The 23,900-nt window shown below is 45.4% G+C and overlaps 1 protein-coding gene across 6 annotated transcripts in view; it reads right to left on the reverse strand.

Annotated features, from left to right (window-relative positions):
* Positions 1-10,144: 10,144 nt before the first annotated feature.
* The window catches only part of CHTOP (chromatin target of PRMT1), a 156,214-nt gene continuing 142,458 nt past the window's right edge, over positions 10,145-23,900 (reverse strand). For all 6 annotated transcript variants that reach the window (XM_085638782.1, XM_085638783.1, XM_085638781.1 and 3 more), the window contains one exon: positions 10,145-11,538. In XM_085638782.1, coding sequence (XP_085494908.1) covers positions 11,333-11,538 — 206 coding nt within the window. In that variant the 3' untranslated portion in view covers positions 10,145-11,332. The remainder of the gene's footprint in view (positions 11,539-23,900) is intronic.

A 23,900-nucleotide genomic window follows, 5' to 3' on the forward strand; every position in this document is an offset into this window, starting at 1 on the left:
TCTTATTTCAAACATTTTGGGCGCCGTGGATGGCGGCAGGCCAAAAGTGATATGTGGTGGTGCTGGAGAAGCTTTCTGAGCTTTTTTCGGCTCTGAGCCTGACGTGTCCTGGAGGGCAGCCTTTTCTTTGATGCGTTGCAAGGATGCTGCAACTTGTCGCACCTGGAACGCCGACGGTTCTTTGGCGCCGAGCGGTTCTGTAGAGGCAGGCGTGGACTTCTTCGGGGCCACGGGGTCATCGAGTCGAGGAGAGGTAGTAGCCGTCGACTGCGTCGATGATTGGGCCTTAGGTGCTGCTTTCGAAGCGGTGTGCGACGCAGCGGCCATTTTGACCTTTGTGGCTGGAGCCGATGGTTTCGGTGCCGGGTGCCGAGGCGGTTTGGCGGTACCGATGGCCTTTTTCCGTGTGTCGGCGCCAACGTCGGCTGCTGCGAGTTCGGCACTGAAGTCCCGTTTGGTGCGGTCGGTGCCGACGGGTTTGGCTGGCGTCGAAGGTGTAGTGGGCTTCGATCCGACCAGTGTCACTTTCAGTTTCGGTTTCTGTGGAACCGACACTACTTTTGGTTTCGGTTTCGAGGAAGGGAAACCAGCCGTTTTGGGTACTAATGGCTGTCGCTGAATGTCCGAGGCCGGGCCCGAGGGCGGGGCCGAAGAATTGCGGGATAGGTCTTGGGTAAGGCCCGAAGGCGATCCCTCGTAGTCTCCTACCTCGGTGTCGACTTCATCTCTGTGAAAGAGTTGTTCTTCGATGTCTTCCGATCCGGAATCGTGTTCGGAAGCGGGGCTGGAGGGTAGGTTCTCCACGCCTTCCACATCTTCGTCCTCGGCGCTGAAGATGTTGGTTGGGGCCGGTGCCGCTTGCTGCGCTTCAAGTCTCGCTGCTCGTCGATTCCGGAGAGTCTTTTTGGATCGGAATCGGGCACAGGCCATACATGTGGATTCGTCGTGATCCGGTGAAAGGCATTTGTTGCACACCGGGTGGACGTCGACATGGGGATATTTCGCATTGCAAACAGGACACCGCTTGAATGGTGTCCTCGATTCCATCGTCGATGTGGGGTCGATGGTCGGATAAGATGCGAAAAAGTTGGTTTTGTTAAGTCAGTAAACTAACAAGTAACTGTCGATACCGATCGGGAACAGTACCGACGCGAACTAAAGGCCTTTTGGCCTGAAAAAAAGTTTTCCCTAACTTGAGTCAAGATAAGCACATCCGAACCCAATGGCGGAAAAAAACTGAGGATGGAGAGGATGCCCATGCGCACTGTGGTCCAGGGGAGGAGTCACCTATCTCAGGATACTTCGAAGACTCTTCCAGGACAACAACGTGCAAACATCCGGACCCAACACTAGGCGCCGATCTATGCACAGATATGAATTCAGCAGCCCACATGCCTCGAACATTACTATCACCATCAGATCTGTTGTACAATCAGCTAAACAAATACCATGGACTTTCATATACACACAAAAACAGCTGTCACACAGTGTTACGTTACAAAAACACTAACGTTATCATTAGCCACCCCCCAACATACAGATAAATATTCCTGTTCCATGACTAGCTGTACACAATAACCTCACCTACACAAAGAGTTCTGATACACTCTAGCTTCCCCCCCCTCACCCGTGTTGGCGCTTTCATGATGATGTGACAAAGAAGCTGGAAACTTTTTTTTTTTCTCAGCACCATTGCTGCCGCTTCCGGAGGCAGCGCAATTCATTTGAGTGCACTGTAAAGCTGAGCCACCATTGCAGAAAAACTCCAAAAAGCAATTGCTAGCAGAAAGTATCGTACAATAATACACGTTTTGAACAGCGATCTCACTGTTCCTATGTCAGTGCATACTTACGTGTTCGGTTATGTCCTAGTGAAAACACTACACTCTGTGATGTAATTCTATGCCTTACACTGTAGTGCAAAGTTTCCAATAACGGACTGTACCATATCCACCATTTGAACACATTTAAAAAAAAAAAAATTCTTTCGGTGGAAGAATCACACTACTCTTTCAATCTTCACTCGCTCTTTATACACCAGCATTAAATTTCCGCCCCGCCACTATTAAAAATCCACCAACCATCACTAGCACCAGGGTCAATGAATAATTGTCATCCCACAAACCGAATTAGGATAACAGACATGTTTAGCATTTCTACTAGCAGGGACGTCAGAATACAGCATCAGATCACTGAGTACCTCAGACTGTAATGTAGCAAGAAACTTATTTCACATATTTAACTAGTATTTTTAAGGCACTTGCGTTTCTAAAGTTCTTCCTAACGAACAGTGTTACAACTGGCGCGCGAGGGCGAGGCAGTTAGATAAGTTCTGTTCTACGAGGTGAAATGCGCATTTAGTGTTTCAACTGGATGCATCATTTTTTATTTGCATACATTTTGCTGCTGTTAGTGACTGTGCCAACAAAAACTGGAAGTGTAAGAATGTGGCACGAGTTCCACTTGATGTAATCATGTTAGACCTCTGGCCCTATAGCAACCATTAGTAATGTAGCGCTGCAAAATGCACAATGACACTAGCATATCTTGTGGTGGGCAAGATAGTTCAAAATATTATACTCACATTTCCTTCGTCGTCACAAGATTGCTTACTCAATGGCCGAACTTCACGTGTATCTGATAAATAATTTTAAAGCAGATGTCTTTTCCAAGGCTGTCATTCACATATGAGTTGCCTCTCTCCTGAGCAAACACTGCATGAGGGCATTTCCCTTCTTATGCAAAGATCCCGGAGGCCCGTTTCGGACTCCTCTTATTAAAAATCTATTAAATTGTCCTTTCTCAACATTAAAAAAACACTTACACACACACACACAATCATGACTCCTCTCACCTCAGCCCTCCTTCTCCCTCCTATGTTATTGTTGCCGTCCTGTGGGGGAATAAGCCAGACGGACACTTCCGAATCGCTTTCACTTCCTGTAACGTCACAAGGCACCCTCAGGACGGAAGCGGTCGTCTGCTATCGCCATCGTGCAGGTGGCAAGCATAGAAAGAGAAGACAAACTATTGCCGACTTTGCCTAATAAACAAGCGATTAGAAATGGTGCACTCTACTAAGGTAAGTGTACCTCTCTGCTAAAAACACATCAATAAATTGCTCACAAAAAAATCGAGCTCAAAGTTTTTTTTAACTGAAACCTTTTGAAATTATAAAACAATGTGCATGTTGGTTCGAGCATTTAAGCATTTTTTTTTCTGATCAGCCCGGGGCTTATCAGAGCTTGGAAGAACCGGCAGTGCTGGGGTCGGCATTATGTGGGGAGAAAACGCCGCTGCCTTTCTCCGAGGCGAAGCAGAACTGCCTCGGAGAAAGGCAGCGGCGCTTTCGGATTCGGGGGCGTGTTCTCCTCTTGCCATTGGCTGGAGGAGATAATTAGAAAAGTTGAAAAAAACACGCCCCCGAATCCGAAAAGGACGGGGCCTGTTCGGAGTGACGGAGCTCTTCTCCAATGGCTGGCCAGCATTCAAGAGGCCAGCCAATGGAGAAGAGGGGAGAAGAGGGGCGGGTTCAAGCCCCTCTTCTCCAAGTCATTATGTCTCGCAAGCAAGACTGCGCAAGCGCAGCCTTCGCTAGCCGAGACCTAAAAATGGCAGTATAAGCCCTAGTGCTGCCAAGATTGGACTACGGAAGCACCATTCTATGCAGACTTTCCAAATACAAGCTGGCCCCGCAGAGAGCATCTCTTAACGCTGCGGCCAGGCTGGTCTCTGGAACAAAAAGAAATAACCACATTTCCCCATCATTAAAAGATCTGAATTGGCTACCATATGAGGCAAGAATACAACTAAAGATCGCCAGCATGACCCATAAAGCCCTTCACCTCAAAACCCCATTACTTAGCACAAAAACTAAAACTGTCTGGAGGTTGCAGACATTCTCAAAGCGTGAACTCGCTACTACTGAAACCACAAATCATCCACAAAAAGAACGTTCTGCAGAGCCTTTGGTATGACACCGAAGATTTGGAACTCCTTACCTCCAGATGTTACAGAATAGCTCAGCACATACCCAAATGTAAAAATCAATAACAGCCAATATAATGCAATATTGGGATTAACGAAAAGCAAACACAAACTGATCTCCCAAATGAATGATTTAAGACTTCAAATTCTTGTAAAAAAAAGTATTTTTCTTTTATTCTGGTAATTCATTAGACTTCAATAAAAACACAATACATGTTCATAGCCGACGCGGCACGTTTCGTCCCCACGGGACGAAAGGCTGTTTGTGTTTTTATTTATTCACGATCGTAGTGTGCAAAATCAGTTCCTGATGTACCCAATGAGAATATGTCTATTCTTTTACCACAAATTTAATTCTTATTCAAAGTTTAAAGTCACCATTGTTGGCAAATTCAGACGAAGGAAATGTTAATGGCCCACCTATCTCACAGTAGAAAGCACCACTGTTATTTATTGTTGTGATTGGTTATTTGTTGATTCTTCTAAGGGGTATAATAGCCCCTAATTTGAGCAAGAGATAAGACGCGTGTGGTCCGATGTCCTGGTCTGAATGAATACCTCCAGATGTACGCAGAATCCCTTCCTCCTCCTTCAAAAAAGTTCAAATGCTTCTAATGAACAAATTCACATCCTAAAACTTTAAATCATAGGTTACTGTTAGCAACATTTGTTATCCCATCTACCACGGTCTACCTCTTTTTGTATTGAATGTCGAATACTGAATGTATTTATATTACCCCTCAACCATCTAATGTTTCCGAACGTTGTAATGTAAAGCACTTCGATACCCTCTAGGGTCATGTTCGCGCTATATAAAACTTTATAAATAAATAAAAATAAATAACCTTCCTTTTCTCTATAGAAACTACAGAGGGCAAGAATGCAGTGGGTTGAAGGGAGGTCGCGCGAGTCTAGTGAGGACAACGTTAAGGTGCCAGATTGGTGCAGGTGGTACTCAATGTGGGATGACAAGGTTTAGGGTTCTCTGTGAAAACCCTTAAAAACAGGGATCTTGAAGAGAGAAGTGTGTTCCCTGTTCTGCATGTATGCAGCAAGAGCAGCGAGGTGAATGGCAGCCCAGTTTTCCGCAAATGCAGAGGTAGCAAATGGTGTCTTGTAACGTAGGTACAAGTGGATTTATATGGTTTGCGGTATAACAAACAAACCTGATCGAATTAGCAGTATTGGTACCGCAATGATAGGCCTACAGGCTTTGTTCAGCATGTGCATGCAATATTGAGGCAAGTTAAGGTAAACAAATTTTAGGACCTCAGGAGCCAGATTGCTCGGTTGAGCTGCCTGGGGTACAGGTGTCTGACTGCCTTGGTTCTGTATGAGAAGATTCGGCCTGTTAAGTAGTGACTCGTGTGGGGCGATGGACACCGCTAGACAAATTGAGAACCACAGTTGTCTGGCCCACGTGGGAGCCACCAAGGTGAAGATGTTTGCTGCAGTTTTTTTTACCATGTACGGTGGAAGTGGGAGAGAAGGAAAAGGGTATGCAAAGATCTGTGACTAGGCCATCCACAGTGCCTAGCTCGTAGGCTGGAGTCATGGAACCTTGGGAGGCGAACCTGGATATGGTGAGTTTACACACAAAGAGAAGGTCTCTGCCTGCCCCCTCCTTGCATCCCCCCACCATTACCAATGAAAATAAGGGAGAACTTTGAGGTGACACTTCCACTCGTGGAGTGGTCGCAAAGCAGATCTGCAAAGTCTTTGCCCACACCTCAGGGGTTCCTTCACCAGCAGATGTACTTGTGACAGAGCACCAACAGCCAAATTTGCTGTACTAGTGCTCACAGTTGAGGACTGTGTGTGCCGGTTTACTATTGCCACCCCTCCCACACACACGACTGAGGGGAGCGTGGTAATTGTCACTCGCAGAACCAGGTCTGTAAAGGCCTGCCACACAACAGGTTGTTGCTCTTCCACCATTGTAGAGAACAATGGGTTTTGGCCCTCACCAAACACTATATCTGTCCAGTGAAAATACATTTGTGACCCCTGTGCAGAGAGGCACTCCTGGAGCGGACGCATTTGGAGCCTTGCATGAGGAACTATGGCTATATAGAATGCCATCATACCAAGGAGGCGAATTTCAGTTTGAACTGTTAGAAAATGGAATGACTGAAAAAGGCAGTTGCTGCTCTGATGCCATCACCCTTTAACTCGCTTGGGGAGATGTTTCCTAAGACTGCATTTAGGTCTGACCCTAGGAAGGGTTAGCCCGGAAGGGTAGATGTGGCGTAATGACCAGAACAGTTGACTTGGTTACTGGGGAACCAGGTCTGCATCTCAATCAGCATTAGCTCAACATCCTGTAATTCTGGGCAAAGAAATGCCAAAAATGAATGTGTCCTATTGTAATGTAACTGCTGCTCATATAAAGCACTACAATACCCTCGGGGTTGAGTTCACGCTATATAAAAAAGCAACAACAAAAAACAATTGTCGTCGTGGGACTTTGTGGTGTTCACTGTAAAGTCTAATCTGTGGAGTAGGGAGATGACAAGTTGGGTGTCCAGTCATGTGCTTGCACTCTTGATCAGCCATGTGAAGTATGTTGAAGGTCCCCTCTTCTAAGGTGGGCAGCTCTCACAGCTAGACATTTGGTAAAAACACATTGTGCCATGGTGACTCCAAAGGACAACATATTGAACTGGTAGTGCTGACCACATACCATGAAGCGTAGGTAACGTCAATGGGCTGGATAGATGAGGATGTGAAAGCAGGTATCCTTCGGGTCTAGTGTGGCCATGAAATAACCCTGCTGCAGCAAGGGGGGGTCATTCTGTAGGGTGACCATGTGGGATTATTTCAAGAAAATGCATCTGCGCTTGTGCTGCCTCTGCCTCCCAGGCCCCAGAGGAGACGGAGCACTGCCTCCATACGTTTTGCATGAGGAATTACAGGGAGTGAACACCTTTGCTCCAATATTGAGCGGGGCACTGTCTCTATGGCCCCTTTGAGAAGGAGTGCCTGGTCCTCTTCTTGCAGTAGGGCATGGATGTTCTGGGCTCAAGGTGGGCGTGGGTGCCATGGTGGGATGTTTAGTGGGGTTGAGATGAACTTGAAGCAGTAGTCGTGCTCGGTGATGGATAGAACCCATTGGTTGGTGGTGATCTCCCAACAGGTAGCTCAGGATCGACTGGTTAGAGACCCCTGATCTACAGCCTCATGCTGTGAACATGAAGTTTGGGTTGCATTTTGTGAATCTTACAATCAAAAAGTTGAATATGAAACACACATTTCTGAATCTTTGAGTAAATTACTTAGAGAAGTTCCTTTTATGTAAATGTATATGGTCTAGTCATGCAAATTATGTTGAATATGTTCTCTCAACTAAAACCAATAAGATCATGTAAACCCTATGAAGAACCTGCCCCCTATCCCCTGGTGTCCTAAAGCTGAAGGTTGAAGTCACCCTGCCCTTTCCAATTTGATTAAGCATATCCTAGTGCCCTATACTTGCAATAGGCAGAGCCCCGATTAAAAAAAGCAGGCAAGAATGTGTATCGCTTTGCCCATGACCTCTTGGCGATTAATAATGTGACTATACCTAGCTTCCCAGTAGTACGAGACCCAGCCAACATCCTTCTTGCATCCCAACCACCATACGATGGTTCTCCATAGTAGACTTGTGCGCACTGATATCTTTTTACATCCTTATACAAATGGAAAGCCAGTATATTTCTGCTTTCCAACTTGGCAGAAGGCAAAACACAGAGGCTCCCACAAGGGTTTACAAAGTCCCACGCATCTTCCCCAGCTTTAAAACAAGTCTCGACACCTTGATTGTTTCAGAAGTCTCCACTCTTGAACAGTTATGTGCATGACCTGTTCCTTGCATCAGCCAGGCCAATTTCCTATACTGAATACGCTAAGGGGCAGAAATTAAATAGAGTACAGTTTTTACTCCCTTGTGTACTATATTTGGGTCATTGCAGGAGATTGTAGAAAAGGGATTGTTAAATGTATATGTTGCTATTGTCCTACTCTCCACAATTATATGAGAGAGGACTCACTCCAGCCTTGCACTGGACTGAGCAGGCACAGCAAGCCTTTGTGCAGGTGAAACAGGCACTCTCTCAGGCACCCGCACAAGGGTTTCCCGATAACAGCAAATCCTTTTACATTAGATTGCCATGAATGAAAGTGGTTCTGCTCTTGGAGTACTGATGTAGAATAATAGTGATCAGATGCAGAGCCATCTTACAGAGGCTTCAAAACACAGTCTAGGGGCCCTCACTCTCATAGTATCCATTGTAAGTTTTCCGGTTGGGTGAGGCTCATCAATGTACCCGTGGAAACACCATTACAGTGTCTATGTAATTACTGATAGACTTCTCCCTAGCCTTGGGGTGCCCCTACTCTATATCCTCTCCAATCCAACAAGTGTGCAAAGCGATAGCGATTAGACAGAATTTCCACTGTGTCCATCATCATGAATCCTCTGGAAAGGTACAACTCCACTAAAAAGAACAAGATAACCAAAATATGCTCTGAAACACAATTAAAGTGGCCCACTGCGCTCTGCCCAGACCACTCTTTTCAAGCTCACGCATTCTGTCACAAACTGCTGGATTGAGCCCTTATGAGCCCACTCTGGACCAAGATTTGATATTTCGATCAAATTCTCCAGTCTCACCTGCCACTTTAAACCTGCAATTGAATGATGTGGCTTTGCAATACTGTCGGTAACTGATCTTCTGTCTCTACAGTTTCCTTTCTCCAGTTGGACAAATACCTGCCGGATTGCCCTACTGAAGCTTTTTTTCAATGTTCACCAACAAAAGTGACCATGCTAACTGCTCACCACCAACATTGATGAGAAGTGCCTTTAGCCTCCTGTCTGGATTTATTTCACTCATTGTAAAACTGTATCTGCACCCTAGTAACACACGATCTGCACGAAAATTCCTGCCTCAGCACAACAAACTGCTTCCTGATTTGCTCCAATATGCTTCAAAGACACATGGTAAGGCAAAAATGCAAGCTGCTTTGCATCTCCCAACTGTCTCAGGATGAACAGAAAGCCTCACAAAAACATTGCTTCCTTTCACCAAAAGTGAATGCCAAGGCTTCAAAATTAGGTTACTACCAAAATCTTTTCTACATTTCTACTTTGAAACTGCGAGAAAGCACCCAATGACTTCCTGGCACCTAGAACTTTAAGCAATTTCTTCCTTTAAATACCATGTAGCTTGATGATTTTTGCACAGAAATACTGGGATTTAAATCCGGTTTAAATTTTAACTTCACACTTTATACTTCCATTATTTTGTTGTGAAGAATTTCAGGGATTTGTGCTCTGATTACTTCTCGGTCTATGATGCTGCAGGCTTCTAGTTTTTTTAGGGGCAAAGTTTACACAACTTTAGAAACAGACTTTATAAGATTAACAAGGAAGTACACTTAGATTCTTCAACAAAATCTGAAAATTGTTCTGCAAGCCAAAGTCCACTGAATTATTTGTCATAGTTTTTATCCTTGGTGGCGAAGACTTGGAATGCAACACCAAGGCATTGAACACACGTTTTTTTGGTCAAGTTAGTGTTAACCTAACAGCGGTGAATATACTGTAATACTTTAGCCAGAAATTCTAAAGTTCTGCCATAACTGGTTCATTCCCAAAATACATTACATTATGACAAATTCATATAGCAGTGTATTGCAACTGGAATATCCTCCAGCACTGTTGAAATTCAGTACCTTTAACTTTTGGACTCAAGGATTCCCTTACAGACTGGAGGCCGTTATTAAACTCTTTGTAATGAATCTCCAGTACTGTGATGCTTTCATTTAGGTTTGGTTGTACATGTGTTGTAATGATTAGTTTTGTTTGGTGTGTGTTGCCAGCAATAATTTTTGGAAGGGCAATCTGGGAGGATTTCTATGTGCATTGCCGACAAAGTATACCAACCACCACTGCATAAATAAGAAAGGCGGATGTCAGCTCAAAGCGTCAAAAGGCCAAGTAATTTACCAGTGCTACATTATACTTAGTGTGTGAGGTAATTTAGAATAGAGCCTCATTCATGATGCCTGAACAATGCATATGCAGATCTAAAACAGATTCACTCTAAAACAGTCAATCACATGCCCCAAAAACATTTTTCCATCCATGTAAGTCATGAACTACGCAACAACTGACTAACATATTGAAACTCTGATTCAATTTATTTTTTCCCAGATGAATAAGATGGACTTCAGGAACAGTGGTTTCTGAAAAAATTTAACACAGGACACTTATTTCTCTGACCAAAAACATAGCAATCATGCAACTCGACAGTGATGGTTAGCTATGAGAGGACAGAGCCTCAGTTTTCCACCACGCAACAAAAATACTTCTGATCACATGTACAATAATGGAAAACATGTATCGATTTAAGAAGAATTTCTTTGTTATAAACCAGAAACTCAAATGAGAATATTAAAAGGTCACAGAATGGTCAAACTATTGAACTCAGAGAAGCTCTCCTGACTGTCAAACGCTAACAACCAGACCCCACCTAGGAAAACTAGCTGGATACCATTAAAGGGGACTGAAATATAATGGTCAGGGTGAAAAAAAAAAAAGGGGGGGGGGGTTTGGGGATTGGCCATGGGTCATCCAAGATTCACAAATCCTTCAATGGTCTAAATATGTTAACACAAAGCCATAGCCCCACTGCCAGGTTTTGAGTGAATAGTGCCTTTGGCGTTAGTTACTCCTTGATCGTAATCCAAAGAATTCAAGGAAATGAAGTCCTGCAAATGCAATAAAAATAATAACGGTCACAGAACTGCTGCCTCCCAAAATAGGAAAGGAAGGAAAACTCTGCAATCATGTTGGTGATGTTACACCTGGACAGGGCTGGGGTTCAGTTATGTCGATTGCAATAAAAACAAACTCATAATTAAAGTCAAAATGTGTTATTAAACGGAAAACTCTGGTTAAAAAAAACAAAAAACACTGCTGCATTTCCAGTACTAGCGTGCACTTCCCAGAAGCACCACAGCTGCTTTGCTCGGGTCAAGCTTCCAGGGAACCCCAGTCGTTGTGGAATTAAACTGTTCCAATGTCTCCGAACCGAATGGGAAAATAAAGCTTCCAGGTGTTACTGATGGTCACCATCCAACACTGTTACAACAGTCGAAGGGTTTGGTTTAAGAAAAATATATATATAAAAAAAAAAATGTCTCAAACAACATACAGTATCAAAATACAGGGACAACACTAAAACCCGAGTGGTAGAATAAAAAGCCACATGTATGTGTGCTGACCCTTCCAGCACACATAAGAAGGTGGATGGCTACCTACAGTTTTAGTTTTGTCTTAATTAACTTCAAGGAGAACAGCTCAGTCATTGGCATCGGGGTCCGTTTGAGACATATAAGCGTCCAGCTCAGCATCCAAGTACCCCTTTGTTTTAGACATGTAAGCATCCAACTGGTTGTCTAGCTGCTCTCTTGTCAGTATAGGGCGAACAGCTCCTCTTCCACGTCCTCTTCCTCGGCCACGACCACCAAATCCACCCCTTCCACGGCCCACCAAGCTACCTCGACCTGTAAACAGGAAGAACATTTAATCCATTTTTGTCATAAAAGGCAATGATTACCAACTCAGACTGCAGTCAGACTTCTCATACCCACAAAAACTGGGAAAGCACTAGGACAATGTTCTAACAGTCCTGGATGCCCTAGCACGTGTGACAACATAAATTAACACGATAATTGTTAGCAAACATTTCAAACTATCACTCAGTTAATCAACTATGCAAAGTTCTGCTAATTTTTGGCTAGGTTTTTTTTTTAATACAAATAGTAAGTACATTCAATCTTGCTAATTATTATTCAATGATAAACATTTAAAAAATAAAATTGAAAATAAATAAGCAGTTCCATTTCGAGTAGTACCTTACACAGCTATGCTTTGGAACTCCCTATCACAGTGGAACTAAGTGGTTCGAATGACCCTGGTGCAGCTCAAACAAACAACAATGAATCTTTGCTGAGATTAGAGGAAAAGGTGCTCTACTAGGTGAACCACACAAAAGCGAACAAGTTGCCATCTGCACAGTCTTCTTCCATGCTGGAAGGAAAACCAGTTTTCCTAAAGCACTGTTCACTTTGAGTTTTTCAAGTGATCCTTTGACAAGGAGCCTACCTTCTTTTACTTTCTGCCTCACTCTTTCTTTTGTTGCACTGAAAGGAATATGCTACTTACCAGTATGCATCTGTTCTTGGCATGTAGAGCTGCAGAGTCACACACTGAGGAGAAGATCGCCATCTGGTGTTGGGCTCGGATGATTGCAGGTTGTTGTTGTCTTCGGAAGAAGCCTTTGGTCACGAGGTTGGTGACTCCTCCCCTGGACAACAGTGTGCATGGGCATCCACTCCATCGTCAGATTGTTTTTTCGCCATGATGGGAAAAGATGGAGTGTATAGGAATGAAAGAAAGGATGTCCATGTGTAATGTCTAAGTAAGACGGATGCTGGAACAGATACAGGTCCCGGGGAGGCGGGCGGGCGTGTGTGACTCTGCAGCTCTACATGCCAAGAACAGATGCATACTGGTAAGTAGCATATTCCGTTCGAGGCATATGAGCTGCAGATCACACACTGAGGATAGATTATACAGCAGTGCTTCCCCTTAGCGGTGGTCGCCTGTATCCGTTGCAGCAGCTTGAAATAAAGTTTTTAGGACAGCCTGGCCCACTGAGGCCTGTTGTTTGGCCTGCACGTCAACACAGTAGTGTTTAGTAAAGGTATGCGTGGTAGACCACGTGGCTGCCTTGCAAATGTCTAAGGGAATGTTACCTAAGAAGGCCATAGAAGCCCCTATTTTACGCGTGGAGTGCGCCCTAGGGGGAACTGTAAGTGTACGTTTAGCCTTTAGGTAGCATATTTGGATGCATTTAACTATCCACCGGGCTATACCTGATTTGGAGATTGGATTGCCTTTATGTGGTGGTGCGAAAGCAACAAAGTTGTTTTGTCTTTCGAAAAGGTTTTGTCCTGTCGATGTAATAAAGCAAGGCTCTTTTGACATCTAAGGTATGTAGGGCCCTTTCAGCTACGGAGTCTGGGTTTGGGAAAAAGACTGGTAGCTCTACTGATTGGTTAAGGTGGAAAGGGGAAATCACTTTTGGAAGAAATTTAGGGTTTGTCCTAAGAACCACTTTGTTACGGTGTAGTTGTAAGAAAGGTTCCTCTAGTCCATCAGCCGCTTCCGGAACCGGTCCGAGTTGATTTCGACGTCGATGGAATGAAGATTAAAGAGTTAAATCGATTGCTGGAAGTTTTCTGCTGGAGCGGAAAAAAGTTCATCCGAACCCAATGGCGGAAAAAAACAATCGGACGATGGAGTGGATGCCCATGCGCACTGTTGTCCAGGGGAGGAGTCACTAACCTCGTGACCAAAGGCTTCTTCCGAAGACAACAACAACCTGCAATCATCCGAGCCCAACACCAGATGGCGATCTTATCCTCAGTGTGTGATCTGCAGCTCATATGCCTTGAACACAGGTTTTATTCCTGTGCCTCAGTCCACTTGCACCACTCTTGTTATGTATACCAACATGTACATGGTCCTTCATTTCCTGCGCTGGTGGTTAACTGTTTTTTTTTGTTTTGCTCTGTGTACATATACTGAAAGTTCACATTTTCGGGTTCAAGCCTATAAACAAATGTTTTGTCTTCCGAACTACATCTCTCCAGCCCAGGTCAGGTTGGAGTTCGGGCTTTTGCGACAAGATCTTGCCAGACAAGGAGCATACATCATCTGTTGGTTTAAGATCAAAACCTCTCGGTCCCACATGCTTAACAGTTTGCTGTGGCAAGAACTGCAAAACAGAGATACGTCCCAAGCCAGAGCTTGCCTCCAGACAGCCCTGGAATACACTAAACTACAGGAACTCTGGGACGCCCAAATTGGATACTACGCTTTTAAAAAACTAGCCTGGAAGGTCATTAAACAAGCGTCACTGATTGAAGACAAGGCAACCTTCTCTAAAAGAGCCCATGCCTGGATGACTCTGAACACATAAGTCTCTGACCCCACAGTCATATTTCAATCAGGGGTACTCTAAAGCAGTAAAACTGAGCTTTATGAGGTTCAGACTGGGAGTTCTGCCTTGTGCCCAACATCTTCCGCCATGGCAACGGCGGACAGGTCAAGACTCCTGCAGCCTGTGCAAAGCCAAGCAAGGTGACATTTTACACTTAATCTGCCTATGCAAAAATATGGCCCACGACCGGCAGAAACTCCTAAAAAAACCTATTTAACACTATGGGTATCCGAACAAGGAGACAAGCGGTACTAGCATGTTTCAATCGAGAAAACACTCAGTTAAATTGCCGCCTAGCAAAATTTTTAACGTTTGCTGAACACAAACGGCTAAAAAACTTGGTAACTGTCCAAAAAAGCATCAACGCTTCTCCATACCAAGAAGGAGATACGGATCCGTCTTAGCCAGACCTTAAGGACTTATTGTCAGTCACAAGAAAGCCCCATTGAACGATCAATGAACTCGTCCGTTCACCCTGCTGCTGTTCATAAATGCTTTTTAAAACTTAAATTTTTTGCACATAAATTACATTATTTATAATCAAATTGCAAACGTGTATGTTTTAACATTAAGCTATTAGCACGATGGCACTTCAGAATTAATTTCAGGTAACAGCCTAAATTTATTGACATTGACTATTCGTACTAGGAAACGGCTTAAAACTTAATGATAAAGCACCTGTTTTATATTACCTTTTAACTGATTTTAATCGGTATTATGCACTGTTAATAAATGTTATATTGTTATGGTTTTTACTAACTAAACAATAAAAATTATTCTATTCTAATTCTGTGTACATATACTGAAAGTTCACATTTTGCACAGATCCCAACCACAACCAACATTAAAGAACGCTTCAAGCTGAGGAGCTAAAAATACAAGCCACTGTAAATAAGTAAAGGGACAGACACTGGATTTCTCTTAGGCTATTAAAATCCCCAACAGCATATGGCTCCTTGCTGGGGTACAGAACTATGCATCTGCGCCTTAGAAATTAGTCAGACAGGGTATGTACCCTTTTCCTTAAGGTAGCGACGGCACATGTATTTTAAGGAAGCACACAGCAGCATGCCAGTGTCCATAATTGATCAGACACAGGCATGTTTTTCCAACAACCGTGAGGAAAAAAAAGTAAACTGTCCCCATTCGTATACTTTTATTAGCTCTTAAAATTCGGTTTCCGTCAGTACTTTATAGAACAAAAACATTTGAGAAGATGCAGTGAACGACCCACTTCTGAGGGTTTCATCCATAGTCAAGTAAGAGCAAAATGCTACCTACCTAGTATGCATCTGTTCTTGGCATGTAGAGATTTAGATTCACATGCTTTGCATGGCCTGCCATCTCTCCTTTAGGTGATGTCCATGTGTAGTGTATCTAAGATAGGACTGCAACAGGTATAGGTACCCGGGTGGGCTCCTGTGAATCTACAGCTCTACATGCCAAGAATAGAATTATACTGGGTAAGTAGCATTTTCCGTTCGAGGCAGGTCAGCTGTAGATCACATGCTTTGCATAGACTAGATAGCAGTAATCTCCCAAAGCGGTGGCTAACCCGTAGCTGTTGTAGTGGTTTGAAATAGTGTACGTAAAACTGCTTGGCCCACACTAGCTTTAACACAGCTACACAATAGTGTTTTGTGAGATGTAGACCATGTTGCAGCTTTTCAGATGTCATCTATGGGGATATTTCCTAAGAGACCCTTAGAAGCCCCTAGTTAGCGGGTAAAGTGTGCTCTAGGGGGAATTGTTAATGTTTGTTTTGCTTTTGCATAATATGTTTGAATGCATTTGACTATCCACTGTGCAATACCCGATTTTGATATGGGATTTACTTTATGAAGTGGAGCAAAAGTCACAAAATTGTTTCAACCTACGGAAAGGTTTTGTCCTTTCTACGTAATAGAATAATGCTCTTTTAACGTCTAAGGTGTGTAGAGCAAGTTCTGCCACAGACTATGGTTGAAGGAAGAACACAGGCAACTCAACAGATTGGTTGATATGAAAGGCAGAAATTACCTTGGGTAGAAATTTAGTGTTAGTCTGAAGAACCACTCTGTTTTGGTGTACTTGTAAAAATGGTTCGATGGTCAGTGCCTGAAGCTCACCTACTCTACTCAGTGATGTGATAGCTATGAGGAAAGCTACCTTCCAAGTGAGAAATTGCAGCTCCCATCTGTGCAATGGCTCAAAGGGTGGACACATCAGTCTGGTGAGGACAATACTGAAATTCCACACTGGAGCAGGTGCAAGTCTTGGGGGAATGACTCAAGTCCTTCCATAAATGCCTTCACGACAGGCACTCGGAAGAGAGACAGATGTTGTCTATTTTGAAAGTATGCATCTATTGCAGCAAGATGTAAGCGTACGGATGTGTACGCTAAATTTGAACGCTGTAGATGTAGTAAATAGCATATAATGTTGTGAACTTAAGCATCAAGCGGGTTGATTCGCTAGTTATTACAATAAATCACAAATCGCTTCCACTTTGCTGCATAGCAAGCCCTTGTGGTAAGACGTCTAGCCTCTCTGATAATGTTCATGCAGTCTGGCAGAAGACTGAGGTAGCCAAACTCTAAGACTTCAGGTGCCCGATTGCAAGGTTGAGATAACTGGGATCTGGATGTCTTATTTCTCCACTGGTCTGCGTGAGAAGATCGAGTGTAAGATGTAGTTTTTGGTGAGGAACTACTGAGAGCTCCTTCATGATTGTGAACCAGGGTTGATGGGCCCAAGTGGGAGCAACTAGGACTAGTGTCAGGGACGCCTGTATGAGCTTTCGAACCACTAATGGAATGAGGGGGGAGATGCGGAAAAGCATAAGCAAATATCTCTGACCAATTCATCCATAGTACATTGACTCTGAACAATGGGTGTGGATACCTGAATGCGAAGCTTGGGCATTTTGTGTTTAGGTGTGCTGCAAACAGATCTATGTGCAGGAAGCCCCACATCTGAAAGAATGGCAGAAGAACTCTAGGATGTGGTCTTTGTCAACTGAGTAGATCTGCTATTTGATGGTCTACTCCTGGAAGGTGTTCTGCGATGAAATACATTTTGTGACGTATGGCCCACCTCCAGATGGTCTGTGCTAGTTGTGACAGCTGGAGAGAATGTGCCCCCCCCCCCCCCCCATTTCTGTATGTAGTACATTGATGTCATGTTGTCTGTACGTATCAGATCAGGACAGCTTTGCCTACTAGATGAACTTGAAATGCTTTGAGCGCTAGAAAACTCTAGAAGCTCTAGATGATTTACGTGAAGTTGCTTTTGCTGCAGGCTCTACATGCCCTGAATTGTGTAAGTTTGGAGATGAGCTCCCCAACCAATGAGCAATGCGTCTGCTGTTAGCACTGTCTGTGCAACCGGGTTAATGAAGGGCTGCCCTTTGAAAAGGTTTTGTGGATTCCACCACTGCAGAGAGCGAGGAGTGCGGCCGTCCACCAACACTAGATCTGATAACTGACCCAGAGACTGGTTCCACTGACGTGCTAAGCATTCCTGAAGGGGACGCATTTGAAGTATTGCGTAAGGGACTATTAGGATGCAAGACGCCATCATCCCTAGAAACTGCATGAACACTCGAGCTGGCAAGGAGTGTTGAGGCTGGAACTGAGAGTAGAGTCTGCATGTTGCGGATTCTGGCTGGATTGCGGTAGGCCAAAGCTTTTTGTGTATCGAGAGTGGCTCCCAAGCACGCTTGTGTGTTGGAGGGTTGGAGATGGGACATGGACAGATTTACTGTGAATCCAAGATCATGAAGCAGCTGCACTATTTTGCGAGTGTGTCGTAGACAGCTTTGTTGCAAACTGGCTTTTATGAGCCAGTCGTCTAAGTATGGGAAGACATGAATGTGTTGTCTTCGTAGATGAGCTGCGACTACTGCCACGCATTTGATGAAAACCCTTGGTGCGGTAGTGACTCCGAATGGGAGCACCTTGAATTGATAATGGTGGCCCGCTATCACAAACCTGAGGTATTTGCGGTGAGCGGGGTGTATTGGGATGTGGAAGTAGGCGTCCTTTAAGTCCAGAGTGGACAGAAAGTCGCCTTGCTGAAGGAGAGGGAGCACTTGTTGGAGTATTACCATATGAAAGTGATTTGAAGGAATGTGTAGATTCAGGTCTCGGAGGTCTAGTATAGGCCTGATGAACAAGTTACTTACCTTCGGTAACGATATATCTGTAATACCCTTTGCGCGTCGCTAGGCGTCGTCTGCGGCTCCACGTCCGTCGTCGTGCGCCGGAATGACAGAGTACTTAGACGCCGCCTCGCGCGCTGACGTAGTTCTTGTACATAGCTTTCCGCGCCAGGAACGCAGAGCCATGCAAAAGACAGACACTGGTGCCAAAGAAGTCTAGGGCCCTGAAAAGGGTAACCTTAACCCTAGATGCCGGTTCGCAGAACGGGGAGGCTCGGTGAGAAATCTAATTAACTAATGTGTCTTACAGATATATCGTTACCGAAGGTAAGTCGCTTGTTCATCTGAAAGAAACAAGTTAGTTAGATTCCTCACCTTAGAATAGATACCCCAGCAATACCAACCGCGGTGGAGGGTCTGCGAACCAAGATCACACCAGAAAGTCCTGGAGAACAGAACGGCCAAAGAAGCAGTCTCTCCGGACTTGGCTGTCCAGGCAATAATGCTTGGCAAACGTGTGCAGCAAGGCCCACGTTGCTGCCTGACAGATGTCCTGCAAGGGGACTCCCCCGACCCAGGGCAGTTGTCGCTGCCATGGCCCGAGTGGAATGGGCCCTCAGCCCTACAGGAGGTTCCTTTTTAGCCAAGGAATAAGCTTTGATACACAATATGACCCACCGAGAGATGGTTCGCTTGTGTACCGCCCTCCCCTTCTTGGCGCCCACGTAGCCCACTAAGTGCTGGTCGTCCACCCGGAACTGCTTGGTGCGGTTCAAATAAAAGGACAGCGCCCGTTTTGGGTCCAGACGGTGGAGCCTCTCTTCCTCTTTCGAAGGATGCGGAAAGAAGGTGGGTAACGTGACAGACTGCCCGATGTGGAAGGCAGTCACCACCTTAGGAAGAAAGGAAGGACGAGTCCGGAGAACAACCTTGTCCGGATGGACAGAAAGAAAAGGAGGCTTAGAAGAGAGCCTGGAGCTCACTCACCCTTCTAGCAGAGGTGATGGCAACCAGGAAAGCAGTATTAAGAGTCAGAAGACAAAGGGGACAATTATGAAGTGGCTCAAAGGGAACGCACATCAGATATGTCAATACCAGGTTCAAATCCCACAGAGGCATTACGAAAGGGACAGGAGGAAACATGCGAGTAATGCCCTTGAAGAAGCGAGAAACAGGGGATTTGAAAAGAGAAGGCTGAATAGGAAGCCGTAAGAAAGCAGAGATAGCTGAAAGATAACCTTTAAGAGTGCCCAGAGCCCTGCTGAGCCATGGAAAGAAGAGGAGAACCTCAGAAAGAGTGGCGGAAAGGGGATCCACAGCCTTTGCTGTGCACCATGCCACAAATTTGTCCCACCTGCAGGCGTATACAGATTTTGTGGAGGGGCGCCTGGCTGCCAGAATGACATCGCTGACTTCAGGAGGCAAGTCAAATGGCATCAACTGTCCACGCATGGAGGTGGAGACTGGACAGGTTCGGGTGGAGGACCGTCCTCTGCTGCTGCGACAGAAGGTCCTCCAGACGAGGCAGTCGTATCGGGGGATCGATCGACAGACTGAGTAGCTCGGGATACCAGTACCTTCGTGCCCAATCCGGAGCCACCAAGATGACTTGGGCCCGGTCGCACCTGATCTTCAGCACTCTGGGCAGAAGTGGTATAGGCGGAAAGGCGTACGACAGACCGCAACTCTACTCGCGACGAAAGGCAGCCCCGAGCGAGTGCTGCCTTGGAAACTCCAACGCGCAGAACAGCTGACATTGCGCGTACTCTTCGGTGGCGAATAGATCTAACCAAGGCTCTCCCCACTGCCGAAAGAGGCCTTGCGCCACGTCCGAGTTGAGACGCCCTTCGTGATCCATCATGCACCAGCGGCTGAGTTAGTCTGCTCTGGCGTTCAGAGAGCCTGCCAGATGTTGAACCACCAGGGCGATGCCCTGATTTCCAGCCATGTCCAGAGGCGCAGAGCCTCCTGACAAAGGGTCCACGACCCCACCCCGCCCTGTTTGTTGCAATACCACATGGCGGTGGTGTTGTCCGTGAACACCTGCACTACACTTCCCCCGGACAACGGGAAGAAATGCCTTCAGTGCAAGTCAGATCGCTCTCAGATCCAAAAGGTTGATATGGAGCCGAGCCTCCGCCGGAGATCAGAGTCCTCTGATCTCCGCCTCCCCCATGTGGCCCCCCTCCCATCCCAGGAGGGACGCATCCATCACTACTACGTGCTCCGGTTGGGGTAGGGAGAGGGATCTGCCACTGACCCAATCGCGGTCCGTGAGCCACCACTGCAACTGTCTTGCAGTGCCCTCCGACATCAAGACATGGTCGGACAGGTTGCCCCGATGCTGGGCCCACTGAAACTTCAGGTCTCACTGCAGAGCCCGCATTCGCCACCTGGCGTGATGCACTAACAGTATGCAGGAGGCCATCAGACCAAGAAGCCGCAGCTTGTTTCGGATCCATCTTTGCTGGCGGAACATCGAAACAAGGTTCTTTTGATGGTGAAGTGTTTTTTTCTTTGGGCACCGCAGTTTTCGGGTTCAAAAATTTGGCTCAGAAGTTTTTGGCTCTGAAGATTTACTCTTCGGAAGAGAGGGGATGGCAACGGCGACTTGCTTCGACGGCTAAGATTTCGGTTCGGCACTGGCATGTGGCCGACTATGCCGGGCTGGAAGGCTTTGCCTTGGTTTTCGGCACCGGTTCAGAGTGCGGGGCATCCGAAACTCTCGGTGCAGACCTTGGCCAGAGGGCAGAGAAAGGACCGGAGCCTTTTTCTTTGGCAAGTGTTGGGACAGGGGGGTATCTGTACTCACGGTACGCTGACCCGGTGTTACTTGCTCCTGTTCTTCCATGTCTGAGTCAGCCTTAGCCTCGTAGATGTGTTCTGCTTCCTCTTCGGCTCCTTGAGCGTGAAACTCTTCTGGATTGGAATCTTTACCGAAGATGTCCGGTACGGAGCCACTTTGTTGTTGCATTTCGCGACGTCGAGCCCGACTATCATGGAGCGTCTTCTTAGATCGAAATGATCGGCACACGTCGCAGTACTCTTAGTCGCGTTCTGGGGATAGACACAAGCTGCACACTTCGTGCATGTCAGTGCACGTAAACTTTGCGTGACACCCGGGACAGAGTTTGAATGGAGTCCGTTCCATCGACTACTAGCGAGCCAGACGCGGGTAGGTCCAACGGCCCTCCACGAGTTTTCTTACCGAAGACTGAGTCGAAACGATACGCGGAGAATGGAAAACGCGATCGAGCAAAATTACTGTCGAAGGTAGTGGATTGCGCGTCGAGGGGAACCCGATAAACGGTGTTGAGCCGGAGCACCGCACTTCACATCCGAACCCGGTGGCGGTAAAAAACAAACAATGAAGTTTATGCCCATGCGCACTATCACCGAAAGGAGGAGAGATGGCAGGCTATGCAAAGCATGTGATCTACAGCTCACATGCCTCGAACAGATAGTTCGACATCAAATGTCAGTTTGCATAATTTATCTGTAGCTTCAGTAAAACAAGCATTGAAATGCATTAGATCTCACATTAACAAGAGATTATGTTATTGGCAATGCAATAGCTTAAACTCTCGTAAATGCAAGACCTATTGCATTGCAATTTTTTTTTATTTATTATTATTTTTTTTTTAATCGGCCCCCTTGGGGCACTTTCACATTCATGAAGACTGTGCCCCTTCCTTTAACCCCTTTGACGCGCATGACGGAGCGGTTCCGTCATGCACGTCTGTTGCGCTGTGCGCATGACGGAACCGCTCCGTCATGGCCCCGCCCCCGCGCACAGAACCTTCAGCGTGGCGCGGAAATCCGCGCCGCGCTGAAGGGGTTAAACAAGCCGCGTTTAAAGAAAGGGGCGTGTCTGACATTTACGTGAAACCACGGCATGGGGGCTTTGACAATAAGAAAACCATCTGTTTGTCAAGTTGAGAAACAGATTATTATTATTTTTTATTTAGTAAAAGCACCGATGCCACGCTTTCATTTTAATGTTGGTTGCGTACCTTTCTTTAGATACGGTTTGTGTAAAAAAAAAAAAGGGACGCAGCCTCTATGAATATGAAAGCGCTGCATGGGCGCTAGTAGACTAAATACGGACCGCGCTGCTTAAAATAAATAAAAAAACAGCAGCCGCTATAGTTAAAGCAGACCGCCATTAGCAGAAATTAAAATAAAAGCAGGCGGCGTGCGGCTAGGTGGAGGTTGGAATACGGGAAGCGCATTAAATAAAGTAGTGCTAACCGACTTATTAAGCAGTCCATGTAACACCACCAGAAAAAGGTCCAGTTGTTATGGGGAGGTCACAAATGCAAGCAAGGCGGTACAAAGGAGGGACTAACAAGCCTACTAACAACTCTAATGCATGTGTTTACGAAGGGCAATGACACAAGCCAGTTAAAAATATCGGCGGAGAGTGGGCGAGGCGCCAAAGCCATACTCCACTACTGCATGCCTCGCAGTAGCCCATGTGCTGCTCAGGCTCGACCTAAAAGGCATTCCATCCAGGCTTGTCACACATCCTCACATGTGGACGGGACCCCCACAGGCTGCTGTTTAGATTATCACGTATTCCAAAGCGGACATGCTAACCAGAGCATTGCCAAAACAAGACCATGATAAACTGGCAGTTTTCGCCAAGAAAGATCCAAGATAAAGACAAATTTCTTTACGGGTTACAAAAATTCTCTATTAGGAATTGTTGTAGTCAGAGGTATCAAGGCAGTGCTCGGTCTGTAGTAGCAGGGACACCGGTAACTGCTCTATAGAGAGAATATTTGAAGGCACACACAGCTGCTATTCTTACGATGCTCTAAACTGTTTGGTCACCTAATTATGCAGTCATTATAAAGTATTTTCCTGGAGCATGCCACAATGATGCTGTCATCATCAGCTCCGGTTTTATAAATAACTTAGGCAGAATTGGATAAACAGAAAAAAGTGAATGCCAGGTTTGGTTTTTTTGATGGGCATTCAATTTTCATAGGCAGTCCATGGCAATATCCTTCAGCATACAGCCGCTGCATCTGAAAATCACCGGGCTGTAAAATTTACCTCTTTGTTTATGGCCCCAGAACATTTCTAATACCCTTCCTTACGTAGTTCATGTTTGAATCAAATGGCATTTAAAAAGATCATTCGTATCTAGGTAGCAGGTGAACAGACTAGCTTTATGTATCTGTGTACCACTATTCATACAGAATCGATTTGGCTAGTTTTTGTACAGGGTAGAGGAAAAGTATGAAAATGTTGTTACGCATATGTACCTCTTCTTCACTTCCAATATATTCTTGGGAGTGCATACAATAATGATGGATCTTGAGTCAGAGGACAGTTGATTAGATTAGGTGGTGGCTGCATTGGTTACCATACAAGGATGAATAGATCCATCAAAGGCTTTACAGAGCAGGGAGAAGCATAAGTGGTAAAAAGGTGCTCTAGGTTTAAGGATTTTTTGTTTTTTAAAACAATTACTTTGGGCAAGGGATTTTGAAGAGAGAAAACACACACCAATACATATCTCTAAGTTCGAGTTTGTGTTTGTTGTAAGCACTATTCGATGCCAGACAAACTAAAATTATCCATTAACTAATCCCCTTCAACCCTCCCACTCCGCTTTTATGGAATGTATGGTATTTTGGCATTTGGCGTCCAATGTCAAAGCATCAATGGACTTGAACCTTGAGGAGGATCTATGCCCCCGATAGGAA

Source organism: Triturus cristatus, chromosome 12 (assembly GCF_964204655.1).
Source record: "Triturus cristatus chromosome 12, aTriCri1.1, whole genome shotgun sequence".
Taxonomy (NCBI): domain Eukaryota; kingdom Metazoa; phylum Chordata; class Amphibia; order Caudata; family Salamandridae; genus Triturus; species Triturus cristatus.